Source organism: Antechinus flavipes, chromosome 4 (genome assembly GCF_016432865.1).
Source record: "Antechinus flavipes isolate AdamAnt ecotype Samford, QLD, Australia chromosome 4, AdamAnt_v2, whole genome shotgun sequence".
Taxonomy (NCBI): Eukaryota; Metazoa; Chordata; class Mammalia; order Dasyuromorphia; family Dasyuridae; genus Antechinus; species Antechinus flavipes.
Genome location: NC_067401.1, coordinates 286,969,341 through 286,989,764, shown reverse-complemented (window position 1 = coordinate 286,989,764; position 20,424 = coordinate 286,969,341). Strand labels below are relative to the sequence as shown.

Genomic DNA, 20,424 nt, shown 5'->3' with positions numbered 1-20,424 from the left:
AACATTTAAAGAGAATAGAAAAGAGGAGCCCAAGAGAGAGACTTGGGGTACAGCAAAATAAGTAAACACAATATGGATGATGAATCAGCAAAGAATATTGAAGAATAGTCAAAGCAGGAAGAGAAACCAGGAGAGTATTCAGGAGGAGAAAGTGATGAACAACATTAACTTCTATAGAAAGGTAAAGAAGGACCAGGATTAGATTTGGTGACTAGGAGATCCCTGGTAAATTTGGAAAAAGCAATTTCAATTAAGTGATAAGATCAAAAGGCCAACTGCATAGTGTTGAGGGGAATGAGAAATTGAGGCATCAAGTTTAGATGGCTTTGTCAAGGAGTTTGATTAAAAAAAAATTTAAAGTGATAAAGAAGGCAATTTTTTTCTTTTTCTTTTTAAGAATGGGGAAACTGTAGACAATAGGGAAGGAACCAATAGGGAGGGAGAGATTAAAGACATCCCTAACAAGTGGCCAAATAGCCTCCATTTACAGACTACTGACAGGAAATCTATTAACTACAGTCAAGGATAAAAGATGTCAAAATAAAGTATCCAGACTTTGTGGATGAATGGTTGATTCCAAGTTCTCAAGCATGATGGAGTGATTTATTTGTATAACTAAAGTGCCTTTGTGTCTATACATTAGCCTATAATTTAAAAATTACAGCATCATTAACTGAACAAGTACAACTGGTCTGATCCTGTTGTTGGACTATAACATCTATACTAGTGAACTCCAGTAAAAGTTTATCTTGGGAAATAGTTGCTATATAAGTTTCATTATTTAGTCATAGAATTTTGAGTTCGCACCTTAAAAGAGACAATTGCAATTGTTCCAACTCTGGGATTCTATAAAATGTAGTTTAATTTGTATTTTAACAAGGAATCCTTTCTACAATATTTTGGACAGGTGGAAATCATGCCTTTGCTTAAAGATTCATGCCTCTTTTCTAGTCAGGTGTTTCTATCAAACTTAGATGTAGGCACATCATGATTATCCAATTTTTGCAATATTGGGATACCAACACATTGGATAGCAGAATGGAATCCAAAAAGACTGAGATAAGCTGATGGATTAAAATGTAATAATGATGAAATGTATGAGGCAGGCAGTAGGTTCATTGTAAAGAGAGTAAGATGCAGGGGTCCTCAAACTACGGTCCGCCGGCCAGATGCAGCAGCTGAAGACATTTATCCCCCTCACCCAGGGCTATGAAGTTTCTTTATTTAAAGGCCCACAAAACAAAGTTTTTGTTTTTACTATAGTCTGGCCCTCCAACAGTCTGAGGGACAGTGAACTAGCCCCCTATTTAAAAAAGTCTGAGGACCCCTGGTAGAGGTTCAAATCTAGCCAAATTTCTTCAGTTTCCGTGGCTTCATTTTCCTCATCTGTAAATTAAGGAGGTTGGATTATATTACCTCTCAGGTTCCTTCCAGTTCTAAATCTATGATTCTAAAAGCATAAAGTCCTACATTTGAAACTTTAAAAATCAATTGCAAAAGTTAGGAATGAATCATTATTGGCTAAGAATTCATGTGAAAACAACATGGATATTTTATCGTTTAGGTTTGATGGGGATGAATTAACAGTGGCATAAAGAAGCTAAAAAATTTGAGTTTTAGGTTAGTTGCATTTATAGAGAATATCAAAATGAGGGATCCAGAAGGCAGGAAGAAGATAATCTTCTTCCATGATCAAATCAATGTGTTGTTGTATTCAAATATGTGAAGGAAATGTGAGAATTCATTAAAGTTGTATGGATATTTGCTCATATCAATATGGTTATGATTTCTTTAAAGGGACTGGCAACAAAATTAAGAAGCTAGATTATATTTTAAAAATAAATAAATGAAAGCAAATTTAAAAATTCCAAACTTAAGTATAAGACTTCTGAAATGGTAGGAGTTATATAATTCTTGACTATACTAACAAAGAATACTGGAAATGAATCTGATGGTTTTTTTTTTTGGACTAAGTGAAAGGAAAGATTCTTGCTTCAACTGCTCCAGGGCCATCTCCAGTTGTCCTGATCGATATCTTGCCACTGGACCCAGATGACTCTGAAGGGGAGAGTGAGGCAGGTGACCTTGCACAGCCCTCCCTCTTTTAAATCTAATTCACTTGCACATCATGGCATCACCTCCTTGACGTCAGAACGAAGGACAAACAATAGCAACAACAACCTCTGCGATAATTTTATAGGGTTTTGGATTTGGAGGCCCAAGTTCAAATCTACCCTCGCAGACTACGTCGTCAGCCCAAACAAAACCAAAAACAATAAAAAAAAAAAAAAGCCACTATGCTTTTATTACGTGCCAGAAATTGTGCTATGAGCTGGAGATGTACAAAGTCTCCTCTGACAGAGTTTGAACCATTCTGTATTTGGAGGGCAGGGCTGGATGAGGGCTTGTCGCCAGCCCAGTGCGAAACCTGAGCCAAAGCTGCTTTGCCCGGTGGGGCGCGGTGTGAGAGGCCTGCGGGCGGGTAGGTGGAGCCCCAGCTTTCTATTTTGGGCTCGGCCTGACTCACAGGGGCCTGCCAGCTGGCCCACTAGCTAGCCCTATCCTCCCTCCCCCCAGCTGCGTGACTCAGTTTTCCCGCCTAGGGCAGGACACTAAGGAGGGAAGGGAGGTGTACCAGCAGAACAAGCTAGGACTCAGGAGAGGATGCTCGTTGCGCTCGCTATCTCAGATCTGCAGGGGGTCGGAGGAGGGCGGAGAGTTACTCGGTTATAAACTTCACGATAGCCCACGTGGGCTAAAGTTGGTGCAACTTTGGAGGGGGAGGATCCGGACGAGGAAGGCGGGAGCCTCAGAAGTCACGTGGGTCCAGGTGGGCATCGGAGTACGGGCCTCGAATCCCCATTACGGGAGGAAGCGTGGTCACCTCTGGACGGCCAGAGAGGGCTACAGGACTTCAGGGGACGGATCATACAGCTTCCTCGCTCACCAGCCAGCTCTCTCTACCACCCCCCCCCTCAACTTTCTCGTCCGGGCCCCGCCCTGCCAGGTCCTGGTTGGTCGCCTCGCGCCCCGCCCCCTTGCGCCGAGGCCCCCCACGGCCCCTCACGTGACCCCGGGGTGAGCCAGCGGGAAGTGGAGTCTCCGAGGCGGCGCCGCAGGGGGACGGAGCTTCTTCCGCAGCGGCAGACCGTCTCCTGAGCACCAGCGCCATGAACGGAATACGGGGGCCCTCTCGGCCGCTCTTCTGGGGCGCTGCCGCCTGCCTGGCCGCGCTTTGCGTGCTGAGCGCGGCTCAAACCTCTCCCCACACGGCCAACTTAAATGAGTCCACGTCGCTACAACCGCCGCTCACGACGAAATCCACTCCCGAAAACACGACCAGTCACCCTTCCGAAGTCACGACGCTTACTCCCAAGCCCAAGACGACGGTCACTCCAAACCCCAAGACGGATCCCACCACGACCCAACCTCCGGCACCAGGTGGGGGCGGGGTGGCAGTTTCTCCTGGCGCGCTGGGTCGCGTGCGCGTGTGTGGCCGGCGGGGGCGGGGGTGAGGGTAGGGGCGGAGGGTAGTTAATTCTTCCGGCAACATGGCGGATCATCCTGGGGAGTGGACCTCTGGCCCGCTCGATTTCGGGGACCAGGACTTTGGGAGAAGAGGGGAAGACGAGTATGCCAAATATATTTATCCGGGCTCGGAAAGGTTCCTAATTCACTCCAAAATTTAACTTTATCCCGATGGAGATTGAAGCCCTGTTTTCTCTGCGGAGGCGAGGGGGCCGACGTGGCTCCCCCCGGCCCGGAGGGGCATTGTGCGTGACTTTGCTCGGGGCCCGAGTCCTCTTCTCTTCCCCCGCCCCTCGGCGGAGTCCCAGGTGGTGGGACTTAGTCCTTCCCGAGCCGGTGGTGAAACGCGAGTCTTTCTCCCTGTGAGGTGGACTTGGCTGACTAGGGAGTGCCCTCCCTGGGGACATTCAGTCCCCAGGAAGTGCGATCGTGTCCAGTAACCCCGGTCTAGAAGGGCTCTGGCCCCAGAGGCTTGCCAAGGTTTGGAGACTACGTCTAGTTGATTCTCCCGGCTTTTGTGTTGGTACCTGATGTAGATAAGGAGACTGCTCCTTGTGAGGTTTTTGGAGCTCTCTGAGGGATGAAAGGGGGATAGGGGTAGGAAGTCATTTTTAATATTACGATCTAAAATCAAATCTTGGTATTCCGGGCATTTAGCTCGTTGCCTGGCTCAGAGTAGGCGCGCTCAGTAAATGCTGATGGACTGATCTGGAGAAAAAAGGTAAGATTGTACGTGAAGCGTAAAAGTCTCTGCTCCAGAATACTAACCACACTTTATGATGTACGAGTATGTGGGAGTCTGCCTCCATTCTGCCCTTCGTTTTAACGGTGTTTTCCAGATTTGCATATGCAGGAAGTGGATTTACTAAAATCCCTAAAATCAGAAACTGAGAAAGAAAAGTGCCCAGTGTAACCATCTTTTCTGGAAGGCAGTATTAGTGGGCATTGTGGCCATTAATTGTTAAATTATTAATACTAAATTGTTAAGAGCACTTTTTCAGAAAAGTTTGAAAGCACCAAGTTCATTACCTTTAAAAATGAGGCTTAATGCATGTAACTTGAATGTGCAGAGATTGAGTTTAATTTCCATTTCTAGAAACCACTAAATGGATGTTTAAATTTGGGGAGCTAAGTCTGCCTATTTTATATAAATAACGTTGGATCCCAAGCCATAACTGTTCTTATTTCCTCTTGTTTTTTTTCTCTTCTAGCATAGAAATATAATGTGCTAAGTTATGAAGCCACATAAAGGTAGTTAATCACAGGATATAAGACTCGAAAGAACCTTAGAGATAACCCACTTCAGCTTTCGCATTTTTAGAGGTGAGATAGCTGAGACAGAGATGAAGTCACTTGCCCAAAGTCACAGAAAAATTAAATAGCAGTTTTGGAATGTGAAATCTTGTGACTCCAAATCTAATACTTTTCCCTCCTAAAACTCTGCTATGATAGGATGTTAACTCAAGAAGTAACGCGAAGTGAAAGTTTCTTAATTTACTGTCAGGCGAATTAAGTTGATTTAAGAACTTTGATTTTATTATACACAGAATTCTTTAATATATTTGTTTTGTTAATGATTTTTCTTAAATTTAAAATGTGAATGACTTTCAGAATAAAATAAAGAAAAAAATGTAGCCAGAGATGTTCATGAAAGCCTCTTTGGGTATTGAAAATAACTAATTTTCATTTCTTTGAAAAAAAAATACTAGTGGGGGAAAGTGATACATTGATTGTAATCAAAAGGATACCTGATTTGATAGGCTATTTTAGAAATTTCAGTAAAATTCTATATTACAACATGAGAACTGAAGGACACAGTACTTAATACAATATTATTATAAAATAATAGATCAAAATCAGTTGTCCTACTAGAAGTTGAAACAGCTCTATCTAACTAAGCAAGATAATAACTTGCTTACTATGTGAAGTAACTTAAATTTTTCTTGGCTCCCTAGGAGATGAGTGTTAGATAGATTTCTGTTCAAAACAAATTGGGGAACTGGATATAAGAGTACCAGATCTGAAGTTAAGACCCAAATTCAAATCTGGTCTCATACAATAGCTTCTGTGATCCTGGGCAAGTCAATTAGCCCTGCTTGCCTTAGTTTCTTTATCAGCAAAATGAGCTGGAGAAGGAAATGGCAAACCCTCTAGTGTCTTTGCCAAGGACGCAAATGGGGTCACTGAATAAGACTACTGAAAACTTAATTCAACAACCTGAGTTGAGTGTAGCTTCTTAACTGTGACTTTAGGCATGCCACTTCATGTTTCTGGGCCTCAGTTTCTACATCTATAAAATAACAGAGTGTAGGACTAAGTGATCTCTAAGGTATGTATGTTCTTATTCTATGTTTTTATTAGTCTCTTGGAAGGAACAAACTTATTTTTGTAAATCCCTTTGTGCCTTATAGCATGGCATTCACTAAACATCAATGGTTCCAACATTTAAACTGTGTTTTCTCATTACAGCCCTTATTTTAAGATGTTATGGGATAGGTGTTAATATTTGCTTTTTTTAAAAGGCAGAATTGCATAATGGATAGACAGCTAATTTTTTAGGGTCAAGGAATTCCCGAATTTTAATTTTGCTTTTGATATGTTATGTGACCAGTTACAAGCCTCAATTTCTCATACCATGTAGAAAACTGTTAATATTAAAAATTATTGTTCTAACTCTTAGTCTTCCATGGCAGTAGTTTCCAAAGCTATTTGAAGTTTTAAAATGTGTTCATGCTCTTAACAGAGGTGTCAAACACCATAGTGCTGTTGAACCAAATTAAAGTGTATTTTGGAAATATTTAATAAAAAAATGATGTTGTTATAAGAATTTCTAAATCGGTAGGGACAGGGAGAATGTACTTGGTTTAGTAGACCTGGTTTCTATTTGAATTTTTATATAGGATAGAACAGAAAGCAAGGACTAAGGATTATGAGCATTGTTGTGTCATGAAATGCCTCTTGATTATCCTGGGATTTTATGAATCTATTTGAAAAAATGGTTCCTTTTGGGGAAAAAAAGATAATTTTATATTGAAAGTTATTATACAATAATGTGAATAAAACTTCCATTACTCTGCTTTTTTTATAAAAGGATCTTTCTTAGAGGTGACTTAACCAAATCAGTTTGACTTCTGTTAAAAATTCATATTATCTTTTAATTTCCCTTTCCAGTAAATCCTTACTGTTACAAAGTTTGTAGCACCAAGTAAAATAACTTCTTTTTTTGCTGTCACATGTTGTTTTGGAAAGATGATTAGTAAAACTGGGTGTACATTAAGAATACAAATTGAATTGTTGATTTAAATATTTTATTTTAGAAAGCTGTGAAGTACACACTAACTGCACTTCCTGTGTTGAGAGCAAAAATACCACATGCTTTTGGACAGTTTGCAATGGTAAGCATTTCAGCTTGTGTCAAATAAAACAATTTTATCTAAGAAATATACAGAATTCATATGCCACTGAAAAAATATTACTGATAATCAGAAATGAAGTCTTATTTTAAAAGACCATGCTAGAGAATGATCTTTTTTTACCTTGTGGATTTGTCAAGAACCTTTAAACCTCTAAAAATACATAAGATTACAAAAGAAACCAATTATATTGAAAAGCAAGCAGCTATCAAATTTTTTTAAATGCAAGTTTAAGAGATTGACCCTCTTGCTTTAAAATGTTCTATTTTTGGAGACTTTGTGGGTTTTTTTTTTTTTTTTTTTTATTAATTTGAGATCTGAAGGATTAAATTTCCTTGTTTTGCTTTCATGGATTATTTTATTTAGAAAGTCTTATAGGCTTGTAAAGCAAGAAAAATTTTGATAGAATTAAGGAAAAACTTCTTTACCTTTAGGATTAAAAAAATACTAAAATGGCCCCAGGGAAAGTTATTGAGTTTTTTTACATAGCACATTAGAACTGTGAAAGGGTCTTAAAAATAAAGAACAGTTATTGATGAGGAAGCAGAAGTCTAAAGAGGTGTGAAATATTTTCCATAGTTATCTGCAGATAAAGAGACTATTCAAGGAATATGAGTATAGCTATAGGTTGAGGGTAGGTAATATTTTTATAGGCCTCTTTAGCTTCATGATTCTTTAGGGAATTAAATTAGGGAAGGTAGAGTCAGTTTTTTTTTCTAACATGTTTTAGATTTTTGAAATTTCAATAATTTTCCCAATTACATGTAAAGATATTTTTCAACATTCATTTTTGTAAGATTTGAGTTCCAAAATCTTTTTTCTCTCCCTCCCTTTGCCCCTTACCCCCTTCAAGATAGCAAGCAATCTGATATACGTTATACATGTACAATCATTTTAAACATATTTTCGATTATGAATGGTAATAAATGAAGATTCTGTCAACTTTTAATTAGCCTCTAAAAATTAAAAGAAAGCCACCATTAATGTGGTGTATTAGCTGATTTAGTGAAATATAATGTTCTCTAAATATTCTTTTTTTCAGTGTTGTGCTAATTTTAAGATAGAGTTACAAGGTTTTTAATTTTGTTTCTCCCTGAGGCAATTGGGTTAAGTGACTTGCCCAGGATCACATACCTAGGAAGTGTTAAGTGTCTGAAGCCAAATTTGAATTCAGGTCCTCCTGACTTCAGGATTGGCCCTCTATCCACTGTGCCACCTAAGTGGCTGGTGTAAGAAGTTTTTTTTAAGATGGTTGGATATGGCATAAAATAGGGATGGGATGGTGATTTTTTTGATGGTAAATAATATAGTCTTGGTGAGAATAAGGTTGGGAGTGATAGAGATAATTCCTTGGCTAGAAATTTATCTGCTATTCTTCTGGACAACATGAAAGAGGATTATAGTTGTGGGGGCCACTATGCTCATGTATAGGTCTTAAGTGTTTTTGATGCTCAGTTCTGAGGAGATATTGGTCCTTTTTCTTTTTGCCTTGGCCAACATTGATGTCGCTTCACTAGGCATCTATTCTGAGCACTCTTTCTGGTGGATATATGGTTGGTAAAAATTATCTGATGGTATATAAATTTTATATAACATATAAAATCTTGGTTTCAAAAAACTTATTTCAATTTATATTTCTTCATTAGGAAGTGGCTACTGTTCAGAAAATGCAACAGCTCCAAATTGTACTGTAGTTAACATCTCAAGTAACTGTTTAGGTAAGTAACTGGTAACTAAATCTGGTTTTAGTATGTTCATTACTATTGAAAATAGCAGGGGACAGATGGGTGGGGTTAAGGCCATTACTTTAAATAAAGACACGCTTTTTCCAAATGGAACCAATTATTCTGATATTGTATAAGTTAAGACTAAATCCTTTGTCTAAATTATGACTTTAACTTTTGATATGTTGCCTTTGGAAAAGTCATTTGACTTAGTGTCAATTTAGTCATCTGTAAGATAGGAGGAATTATCCTATCCAAGAGATATACTGTAAGGTAATGGATAGGATTAGCTTTGTAGTCAATAACACCTTGGGTTCAAATCCTACTTCTTATGTGTAATCAGGGGCAATTCACTTAAAATTTTCAGTGTCTAAACATTGAAACTCTAAAATAGAGTGTAAGTTGCATGTGAACTACTAATTTAGATCAATGGAGGGAATTTTGGCATCATTAATACTCCTACTTTATCTCACACGGTGGTTGTAAGGATCAGGAGATTTCATGTATTGCATAAATCATTTTGTAGCTGTAAAGCACTCTGGAAATGGTTTGTAAACTTGTTTTATTGTGAAGTGGCATAGCAAGATTTCAGTAAGCTTTTTTTTTTTTTTTAAATTTCCAATTAAATATTTTAGGTTAGCACCTTCTATATTCTTATTTTGAAACTAATGTAATCATTGATCTCATTTTTCATGTTTTGGGTTTATAAAGTTTCTATAGAGCCAGGCTAAATTATAACAAGGCATAATCTTACTTTCTCACTGGAATAGTTTGCCAAACTTTACAATAGACCAAAAGGCTTATGGAATGAGCAGCTTTGAATGACTATTTTCAATTATTCAGTTAGAGTAGCTTTGATAGAAGCTCTTTAAATTAAAGGATCCACTAGTTTAAATCATAATATTTTGAATAACTTTTATATAATTTTGTTGATGTTTTGTTTCTGCTTTTGTTTTCAGTGGAACCTACTAGCAGTCCATCTCCAACTAATTCTACAGGTAATTTAAGATAAGTAACTATTTACTAATATGGAATTTGAAGGTTTTGTCATAACTTCATAGTATTTGAATATTTGAAAAATCCTAGATTTAATTTAAAATGATATAAAGGAAAGGTCACTCAGTCATATCTTAATAGTTGCAAATATGTAATTTTATTGGTATGGATTATCCTTTCTCCAGTGTAAATTGCAGCCCCTTAGATAAACATAAATTATTATGGTTGAAAGCATTTTATTAACTGGTGTTAAGCTGCAATGAATTTTAGCAAAGATTCTCTAGTCTTTTCAGTAGATAGAGGAATTGTTACACATTGTGCTCTGCAGGCTCAGCCTTTAAGAAATCTGTTAGCATCTGCTTACAACAAAGAGGCATAATAGATTTGAGAAGAAATAAACATTTCTATTGGACAGAAAATAATATGCTCCTTGGGGGGTAGGAGCAGTCACCTTTTAATCTTTGTATTTCACCTATAGCACAGTTAGTTGTTACATAGTAGGCATTTAAGAAGTGGTTTTTTAAAATATTAAATGAATATCATGTCTGGTCCTTGCTTGCAACATGCTGTATAATCTACCTAAGTTTGGAATGGCTCTTTTCCACTTTGCAATAGGGTGATAAATTATTTGGTCATAGAATCTCATGAAGACAGTTTGTGAAAGTATACAATCTTTATATCAATGGAGAGAGGAACCATACAGGTGAGATCTTGGATACTTGAAGTATTGAAGTATCTGTGTATAGACACATTTTGGGGGAAAATCTAGTCATTCTCTTTAAATATTTCAGTTTTTTAATTAGTAGAAAGAATTAAAATGACTTCATTTTTACAGTTTAATAATTAAAAGATTGAGACTAGATTTTAGATTTACCCCAAGCAGCATTCTACTTAGGACTCTACTATCTTCTACTTTTCCCTATCTTAGAGTCTTTGTCTAACATTTGAATCAGTCATAATAAGAAGAAATTTATTATATTAGATGGAGGGAAATTTTGTTAACTTTGGGGAAAGTATAGTTAGGAAACACTTGTTATTTTGCTATTCGTGATGTGGCCCTGAACCTTGCCACTGATATTAGTCAAATTTCTCTTAATTTTTAGCAGTAACAATGTGATAAACTAAGGGAGAGGAATAAAAAAGCAATATAAAAAAAGAGGTTGTAGAGAAATAGGGTCATGTTTCTGAATGATCCTTTGAATGATTAAGGAATTCATTACGTTTATCAAGGTGAATCAAAATAAAATTACAAGCTGGTTTGTAGGAACCATCCCTGCCATCCATACCATGTTTTGAGTACTGGGAACAAATGGAGTAATTATTATCAAGTAAAAGCAAAATTAATTGTAGGCATGAATGATTAAGTCATTTGATAATACTATAGTGATTTTTTTTTTAATTTTTAAAAGTCATTATAGATGTTACAAATCTGTAAATTATACCATTTATGACTATTAAGAAAACACATCTTAGCAAGCAACAATATGTATGTTTGTGTGTGTGTGTGTGTGAAGATTTAGCTCCAGTCTTCTTTCAATGGGTGAATTTTAGAGGCGAGCTAGGAAAAAACATGTTTAAATAATAAATATCTATTGAAGTGAATGAAACTATTTATAGTCTTGTGCAAATCAAATAATCATGACCCACTAAAATCTTAAACAACCAAGATGGACAAACTACTCACTGTACTTCCAAGTTTTCTCACAACTGGGTTTATCACATAAACTATTTTCACAAAAGTGTCAAGTTCTACTGTTAGAATTCTACTCTTTGAGAAAGAGGAGGCAAAACAGATAACCAGGGAGGAAAGTAATTTTTAGCAGAATACAATATTTACATAGCCTTCCAAAATTCCCGAGATAATTTGACAGTTTTGTAGTAGGGACACTGTTCATTAATGTTAGCTTGTATTGTTTCTAGCGATTTTAACATTTCCAATTAGATTGTTGGGTCCTGAAGAACAGAAGCTGTTCGTTTTTTATCCTTGATAGATGGCATAGTCTTTTTGTATATAGGAGGTACACAGCAAATATTTCTTATCAGTGATGTGGATTATTAGTTATGTTTACTAGTTCTTCTGCCTAGCAACCTTTACCCTTGTTCTTTGTCCTCATCATAACCTCCAGACCTTCTACCCCTCATTTCTTTCCAAAGCCATCCCACCTGCACTGGCTGTGCTGTCTTTTCCTTATATTGACCCCTTGATTTTTAACTCTGTATTGTCCTTTCATGTTATTGCCCAGTTTTTGCCCTGCCAGGCTCATCTGCCTTCAGTCCTATTCATGTGTTGCTGGAGAGAATTATGAAACCTTTTTGTTTGGGTACAATAAGTCTCCCTAATTGATTCACTTTCCCATTTACTACAGCTCCTTTTCCTTACTTTATCTTCTACACTTCACGTTTGTCCTTTACCCTCTCAATTGAGAGCCTTGCTTCATATATTGCTAAAAAATTGAGGTCACTTAAAACTTACTCTTCCTCAACTCATTCAATGCTTTCCTCTTCTTTTTGCTAATCACCTCTGTCTCAAATGAAAAGTTGGCCATTCTCTGAGGCAGATCCCTTTCTACAGGTACAAGTGATCCCAGTCTCTGCCATCTTCTCCAACATCATTTCCTGTCTTCTACATGTTTACATAACTCCGGTCTGTCCCTGTCTGTTCGCTGCCTCCCTGATGTCAGCCAACAAGTCCCTGTGCATTTGGTCCTCACAAACCCCTCCTCAATCTACCTGCCCTTGTCAGCTCTTGCCCTGTGTCTTTAACCTTTTGTGACTCTGGACGAGCTGCCTCCACTTCTTTTTCCCCAGTCTTGTCTTTATTCTCTGTAGTCTGGCTTCTTTGAATGGAAACCATTTTTAATGGTTTAAAATTTTTAATGGTTTAAATTTTTAATTTAAAGTTGCCAGTGAGCTCTCAGTTCCCAGCTCTGATGACCTTTTCACACTTTCTTGGTTTTGCTGCTCTTGACAATATCGGTCACTCTGTTCTCCTTGATAGGCATTTCTCTAATTTCTCTGTATTTTCATGGTAATGTTCTCTCCTGATTCTCTTCTGTGTCTGTCCTTCTGAGACCCCTTTGTTGGATCTTGGTCCATGTCATGCCCAGTAACCATGGGAGTTCTTCAGGATCCTGAACTAGGACCCTCTTCTCCCTCTAATACTGTTTCACTCAGCCATCTTAATGGCTCCTGGAGATTCAAGTATTGCCTCTGCTTAGATGAGTCTCAGATCTAATGTTTCCTCCTCTTCCCCTCCTGTCACCAGTCACCATTGTTAAACTCAGTGTGTTCAAAACTGAGCTCATTCTTTCTTCCCAAACCTTCCTCTCCTTCCTGCTTAAGAGTTGATTGCATTGCCATCCTTCTGGTCACCTAGGCTTGCAACCTAAGTGTCATCTTTAGCCTATTTCCCCTGTCCAACCGGTTCCCAAGTCCCATAGAGTCTAGTCCGACACCATCTTCGTAAATGCCTCCTCTCCATGAACACTGCCAGCGCTCTGTGTAGGCTCTCTTTGGGTCTAGACGGTTGTCCCCTTGCCTCAGCTCTCTCCCTACTGTGGTCCAGCCACAATTCAGCTGTCAGGTTAATCTTATTAAAAAGTTAGTTTTGGTACTCTTCCTTCCTGCATTCATTAATTCATTTTCTTTCTTTATTTTCTTTTCTTTCTTTTTCTTTTTTTTGGCTGAGGCATTTGGGGTTAAGTGACTTGCCCCCAGGGTCATATAGCTAGGAAGTGTCAAGTGTCTGAGACCAGATTTGAACTCAGGTCCTCCTGACTTTAGGGATCCTTTTTTCTTAATAAAGCCATTAGCAATCTGACTGTCCTACAGTTCCAGTCTCTTAACACCTTCTTTTCCTTTTTGTAATACATACAATCCAGGGACGCTTGTTACTCTGGCATATGAAAATCCATCTCTTGGCTGTGTTCTTACTAGCTGTCTCTCCCTTCCCCCATGCTGGAATTCTTTCCCTCTTCTTGTGTTTCTGGCTTCCTTTGAGTCTAATTTGAAGTCTTATCATTTGCAGGAAGCCCTTCCCCATACTGCTTAATGTCCCTTCTCACATGAGATTACCTCTTATTTATCCAGGACAGATCTTGTTTGTACATAGTTGTTGTATATTTTCTCCTATCTATTTTGGCCTTTATTTATATCCCTTAGCACAGTGCCTGACTCGGAGTAGTCTTGTGATAAATATTGACTTGTTTTTACCATCTAATGATAATTGAACATCTGCTACTAGACTCAAAAGATATCTTCATACCTTGGAACCTTCATAATAGGAAATTATAACTGTTAGACACAAGAGAGAACATAAATATACAAACAACACATATATTGATAGCATAATCATAATGAAAGTAGAGGAGGCTGGAATGCTGGTGCTATCTTTTGACTCTTTACAAAAAGGAAATATATATTGATCATTGATGTCTGGCCAAAATTTAACAACTGAGTTCTCAGCACCTGAGCCAAGAAATATTTTTCAATTAATGACTTTTGATCCGAAGTTTGGGTGGTTTTGGGACAGCTAATTTTAAAGTTTTACTTTTTCTTTGATCCAGCTAAACCTTCTCCTCCAGTCTCAACTGTTCCAGCTGTCACCACAGTTGTCACATCAGGTAAGTTAAAAGTGTTTAAATGATAAGAATGAGATGGGATGAATGACTTTTTTCAAATATATCCTATTATGATTGGGAATTGACCATTGTCGTCTGTCCTTGAGAACCAGAAGAAGAAGATTGTTAAAATCTTAGTGTAATAGGTTTTGCTATGGTTTTGTCTTGGTGTCATAACTGTCAGGCAGTTCAAGTGATCTGTTAAATTGAATATTCTCCAGAATGATCGTATCATAATAGTCCTTATTTATAGAATTTTGTGGTTATTCTCTAATTATAGTAATTTAAAAGTTTCAGAAATTCATTTTTTAAATTTTGTCTCATTTTGATTATTAAAAACTCAATAAGAAATACATTTCTTTCCTAATGAGATGATAATCGTTGAAATTAAAAGGAGAAATAATAATTTTTATTATTTTTTCCGATGACTCGGTGTGTGCAATATATTAAATTAAGGCCGCTACAAAGCTTTGTGTTACTATGTAACAGTCTGTAACTTTAAAATGTTAGAGGAACATAAATGTTTTGGCTTGAGATTAAGATTGTCTTAATAAAACTTGTTGTGAATCTATAGTTTCTTTACTGAACATTACTTCTGTCTTCTCCAAAACCAAATGAAAAGTTCTGTCTTTACCAGAAGGACCTCAACTATCATGCCATCAATTTAAAATCTAGGTGCCATAATAGAGCAATAACCAAATTTTTTAAATTACAAAAATTGTTTTTAAAATAAAGTTTAAATAAAGCAATCTTTGGTATAAGAGCAGCATTCATTATAGTAGCTGGGGATGGGATCTCTTTTACCTGTGGCCTTAATTTTCAGATAAATGTTATAAAAAGGACCTCAAAGTATAAATTTTAAACCGTCTATGTATTTTTTCATTACTGTTCTCTATATACCAGCTTATTTTTTGGCAGACCAAGGGAAACAGTTCTTTTAGGTAATGAGAAAGTAAAATTTTAAGCTCTCTTAAGTTTTTCTATACATAATACTCAATGTAAATAGAATTTGCAAGTACTTAAGTTAACATTAGCTATAGACATCAATTTTAACAGCGAAATAATTGAAAATTAATTTAATTCACTTATCTGATAACCCAGTAAAATTTATTTAATTTGAGTCAAATCAATGTAGATATGATTATTTTTTTCCTTAGAAGCTTTGCTAGTATTTCCTGTCTTTGAACTTTTCCAAGTTTTTAGAATAGCATTTTGTTACCCAGTGAATGACATAAGTCTTTAATAAATGCTTGTTGAATGAGAAGCAATTAAGTTCTGCGTGAAAAAAAATTAATGAAGCTTCCAGAACATCATTTATAGCTGAGATGTAATTTTATTAACCTGAAAAATCTTATTCTTTTCTTACACAAAATATGATGACTCCTGAAAAATCTTCTTGGGTAGAATTAAAGAAGGTTGAATGATAGAACATATCTTCTCGCTTCAGTGTACACGTTGTTTTATTTCAGCTACCAGAAAGTTGCCCAAATGTGAAAGGTTTACAGACAAGTAGGAGACAGAATTTTCAGGTGGATTTTAATTTCAGTATGCTAATTAGATGGGATTTCTTGCATTACAAAGCTGCTTTTGGGAAGGAGGTTGAAATAGTTGACCTGACCTGCTAAGTGTCTTGTTAGTGCCAAAATGCTGTAAATAGGTTTGGTTAAAAACAAGTTGTAGTAGGTTTGTAGAGAAAGTTGTGTGAAAGTCTCAAAAAATGTTCCATTAAAGTTATTTACTTCTTTTCTCTTTCACTTAACAGGTGTACCGAATACTACTGTGATTCCTACCCCTTCTACAAGAAAATCTACTTTTGATGCAGCTAGTTTCATTGGAGGAATTGTTCTTGTGCTGAGTATACAGGCTGTAGTTTTCTTTCTCTATAAATTCTGCAAGTCCAAAGAACGAAACTACCATACTCTTTAAGACACGACATTATAACATGGACTAGTAGTTTATGTGTGTAGTTTATTGAAACCAAAATATTATCTTTTGAGATGTCCTACATGGAAGACAGTGTTTCAAATCTTTAAATCTCCAAAGGATGCATAGTAGGATATTTTGGAGCATCTTCCTTGAAGAAAAAGCAATTCAATCACTTGTACTCAACAGGAAAACTTAAAATTATTCTGCATGAATCCTTGTGGCTATCTTATTTTAAGTGGCTGCTGCTGTGGGATTTTTTTTTCTTCTCTTAACTATAACATCCCTAATATAGATTTAAAAAAAAAATTGGTGGATTTACTGTCCTGCGCTGATAATTTCATAACTGTCAGCGATTTAAATTTAGTCATTTTTAAGCTTGAAAACTGCATTATTCCTGTTTTCACTCAGGATGTATGTTCATAGACTAAATTGCGAAAAGAACGTGCCAAATGATGAGTTACAGATTTTTGACTATTGGTTCAAAAGTGGAGCTAATTGTGGGAAAACAATACTCTTACTGTATATCCTTGAAGTGGAATTTAGTGCTCGACAAACTTCTATTTTTTTTTTTTTCTACATTAGAAATAAGATGCCATGCAGGAAGTTACATTCCAGATTTAATGCAAAGGGTACAAAATATAAATATGTAGCAGGTATTGTCCTTTCTTTAAAAGCACCTTATCATTGGGAAAATAAATAACTGTGCCTTAAAGACAAGACAAAAACAAGGTAGTGTAACCTTAAATGTTTATGTGATTTCTCATTTTTTCATTAAGAAAGGTAATTTGGGTTTAATTTTCTGATCAGTAATGCATACTTAAATTTGGTAGAAACTCAGCAACATACTATTATGTAATTTATAAGTCTCAGTTACTTATTTTTGAAACAAGGAATGTTGTAGGAAGTTAAAAGCATTCATAAGTTAAATTCTTCATTATTTTTGTGTGTATCTGCTAAAATATTTTGATGAGATTTTATTTTTAAAGGTACAGATAATTTCAGGAAAATTTTCAGCATAACTTGCTTTACATTTATTTAATAAAAGTCATTGTATGTAGCCTCTGTACCTTTTAAGCATTCCAATTAAGCTTTCATAGAAATTTTAAATTTGCTTTATAAGGCAAGGAAGACAAGTAGTAAAGTTTGGAAATCATTTTCAAGTTCATTCCTTATTAAAAAGAGACAATCAGAGTTTTCAGACAGCAGATATGATTGGTGAAATTTCAGGAAATGACAGTTTTTTTTCTGTTGGAGCAGATTCTTATAAGTCTTAAAATTGTTTTCGTGATTTCCCTTAAAATTATTATTTTTTTAAATCTTTGTACCTGTAAGGAAACATATACTTGAGAATACATCTTTAATCAAATACTATTTTTTTCAATCTCCGAACAAATTAGTGTTTTTAATAATGGTTTTCCTTACAGTCTTTTTCTCCATTGATACTCAATTGTATTTAGCCAGTAAGAGGCTTAAAATAGGTTGGGGTTTTTTTCCTAGTTCATTCTTACACTTGTCATTTGGTCCTTGGTGGCTTGTTTCTAGCATTACCTGCAGCAGCAGATGGTATTACATTGATTTTTTTTTTTTTTTTTTGGTTGGGGGTGATAGAACAACTGAAAACCCTTGCTCCAATTAATTGAATTACATTAAAGGTTTTAAAATGAAGTTTTACTGTTTTCTGTGTTACTTGCTGGTACAGATGTTTGTTTTACTTGCACATTTGTATGCCTAACTTGATCAAGTGCCTTAATCGTTTGAAATTTCTGGTTTCAAAGATTTTTTTGAAGGGAAAAGTTAGACTGGTATACCTGACTAAATTATGGCTTTGATGTCATGAGTAGAAACCAAATACATTGGGAAAATCTAGGTTTTGGGATCCATGAGCGTCAGAATTTTATTCAAGTGCTATTAATGAGAAAATGTGATATACTTCCATGTGTACACTGGAGAAGGGAGTAAAAATTAGCAGGAACCATGGGTACTTGTTATTTCTAAAACCTCTTAAAACTCTTGCCTAAAAATTTTGGCTTTGCCACATAATTTATCAGTGCTAAATGTAGCAGCTTAATAAAACTAGTTTGGTTTGAAGGACTTGAACTCTTATTCTGGGTACTGCTTTGATTATTAAGAAACTGTGCAAAAGTTAGTTTACAAAATAGCTCTTAGTATAGAGCTTTGCCTTTCTAAAATCAATTTCCCTCTCCATGTAATAATGGTTAAGTATTTTATTGAGTCATCATGACTTTGTAATTTTTTTTTAATTTATAAGATATGCAGTGACCTTTTCAGACTTTGGTTGTGTTCCTAAAGCCAATTCGAAAAATGTTTTCTTTCCCATGAAACCTTGTACTTTACAGTTGTTTGTTGCATAGGCAGATTGCTGTATTTTGAATTTCAATTTTCATGTTTTTGGTGAAGACAATGATAAATCAATCTGTAATCATGACCCGACTGACTTAAAATAAATTCACATGTTGAATTAATTGGCTTTTATGATTTGATTGTGGAATTAAAGACAGGCCAAATGGGTTGACAAGGAGAAAGTGCTAGATGTGGAGTCAGAAAGACCCAAGTTCAGATCTGATTGATCATATTCAACCTGTCTGAGCCTCAGGGAGATTTTCAGTTAGACAAAACATTGGGAGTTTGAGTGTTAATGATGAAATCACAGGTTCTTGATGTGACATCTGGTGCTTATGTGATTTTTTTTATTTTTGGCTTTAGATGAGTTGGACGTCTCAAATGAAATTAATTTTTCACTAATATTAAAAACCCTCTTAGTGATTTTTCTAAACAAGGATAATGAAACATTCTCTGGGAAATTAATAGCTCTGTAATTAGAGGATGAGAAGAAGGATTTCCAAGACTGATAGTTTTTTTTTTGGGGGGGTATTCAAACATAAAATTTCAGGTTGAATTCACCAGCTATTCCTACCAAGCTTATTTCAGTAAGGGTAAGATATAAAGTGAAATTCCATTTTGGACGATTGTTGTTTTAACTAAAAAGCACTAGTCCTTGCTATAGACTTGACATCTGAAATTTAAAAGTTTTTCTCCTCATTTTGATGGAAACAAAATGATTTATTTTATGTAAAATCATTGCTAAAAAATTAAAATGAAAATTGTCCAACTTTAGTCAGCAATGAAAAAAAGAAACTAACTTTGCCCAAGGATCTCCTTTTTAAGAAAAGAGACCATGTGCTCTGTTTGGCTGAAATTTTTGCACAAGGATTCATTTGCCTTTGAAACACTGGATTTGAGTTCACTATTGAGTCTGATTATAGCAAGATTTCTGAGATTCCCTAAAAACATTTCCTTTGGAAGATGATTTTATAGATAAAATAGCTTCTCAGTGTAGGTTTGTTGGAAGAAGAAAGTTTTGAAATGTCAATGCCTACTCAAGGTGCCATTGGTAGGTCTGTATTGTCTTCAGAAATGAGAGAGATGGGCCAAGGAGGTGGCACTTGATGAAGCAGAAGTAATAAATGCTTTATATCAAAATTTTGTGACAGTAGATCAAGACAGTAACCAACTTGGTATTTTTACTTTTCACTTAGTCTCTGGCTGCAAGTCTTTCATTTCTAGAAATTTGTAAAACTTGTAAATCATTAATATCTTAATGAAAGTTCCCAGAACTTGGGACAAGTAACAATTTCTGCAAGGTTCAAGTTAACTAATCCAGTGTTCTCTGTACTATAGTTATATTGCTATATATATATAGGTGTTCCTAAACAAACATTGTTCTTACAGAACTCTTATTGCTTTCTGTAATCCATCTTTTGACTGCTGATGTCTGTTTTCAGTTGTTCTGTTAATTAATGGCAGCTGATATGTTGGGTATGCCTTTTTCCAGTTTTGGCAGGTTACTGCCTGGGAAGAATTAGCTCTACCTGTAAAGTCCAATCTAGTTCTCTGGAGGGCCTCAGGATCAGTCAGAGTCTGGATCAAAGTCCTTCGTCTTTAGTGGGAGAAGTGAAGGAGGCAGGCAGGCAAGCAAGCTCGGGGCAACTTGCCAGAGATGTATCCTGGATTCTGGAGTCCAGAGTCTCTAGCCTCTCTCCTTCTAGTCCTGCAGCCAAGTGACCCTGATCTTTCTCACCCCAACCTTCCAATCCTTACCTACAATTACCTAACTACCACATATTCAGGAAGCCCCAATCTTGAGGAGAGCCACATTACCATATCATCTAAGTATATGCTTATAGTCATTATCTCATA

The 20,424-nt window shown here is 36.2% G+C and overlaps 1 protein-coding gene across 4 annotated transcripts in view; it reads left to right on the top strand.

Annotated features, from left to right (window-relative positions):
* The first annotated feature begins 3,056 nt into the window (after window positions 1-3,056).
* Window positions 3,057-20,424, top strand: part of CD164 (CD164 molecule) — a 58,716-nt gene continuing 41,348 nt past the window's right edge. Inside the window, exons 1-6 of one of the 4 annotated variants that reach the window (XM_051997511.1) lie at window positions 3,062-3,441; window positions 6,846-6,923; window positions 8,588-8,659; window positions 9,625-9,663; window positions 14,227-14,283; window positions 16,043-18,689. In XM_051997511.1, coding sequence (XP_051853471.1) covers window positions 3,171-3,441; window positions 6,846-6,923; window positions 8,588-8,659; window positions 9,625-9,663; window positions 14,227-14,283; window positions 16,043-16,206 — 681 coding nt within the window. In that variant the 5' untranslated portion in view covers window positions 3,062-3,170 and the 3' untranslated portion in view covers window positions 16,207-18,689. Of the gene's footprint in view, window positions 3,442-6,845; window positions 6,924-8,587; window positions 8,660-9,624; window positions 9,664-14,226; window positions 14,284-16,042; window positions 18,690-20,424 lie in introns of those variants that run through there. The other 3 variants (XM_051997512.1, XM_051997513.1, XM_051997514.1) reach the window with 3 other exon arrangements.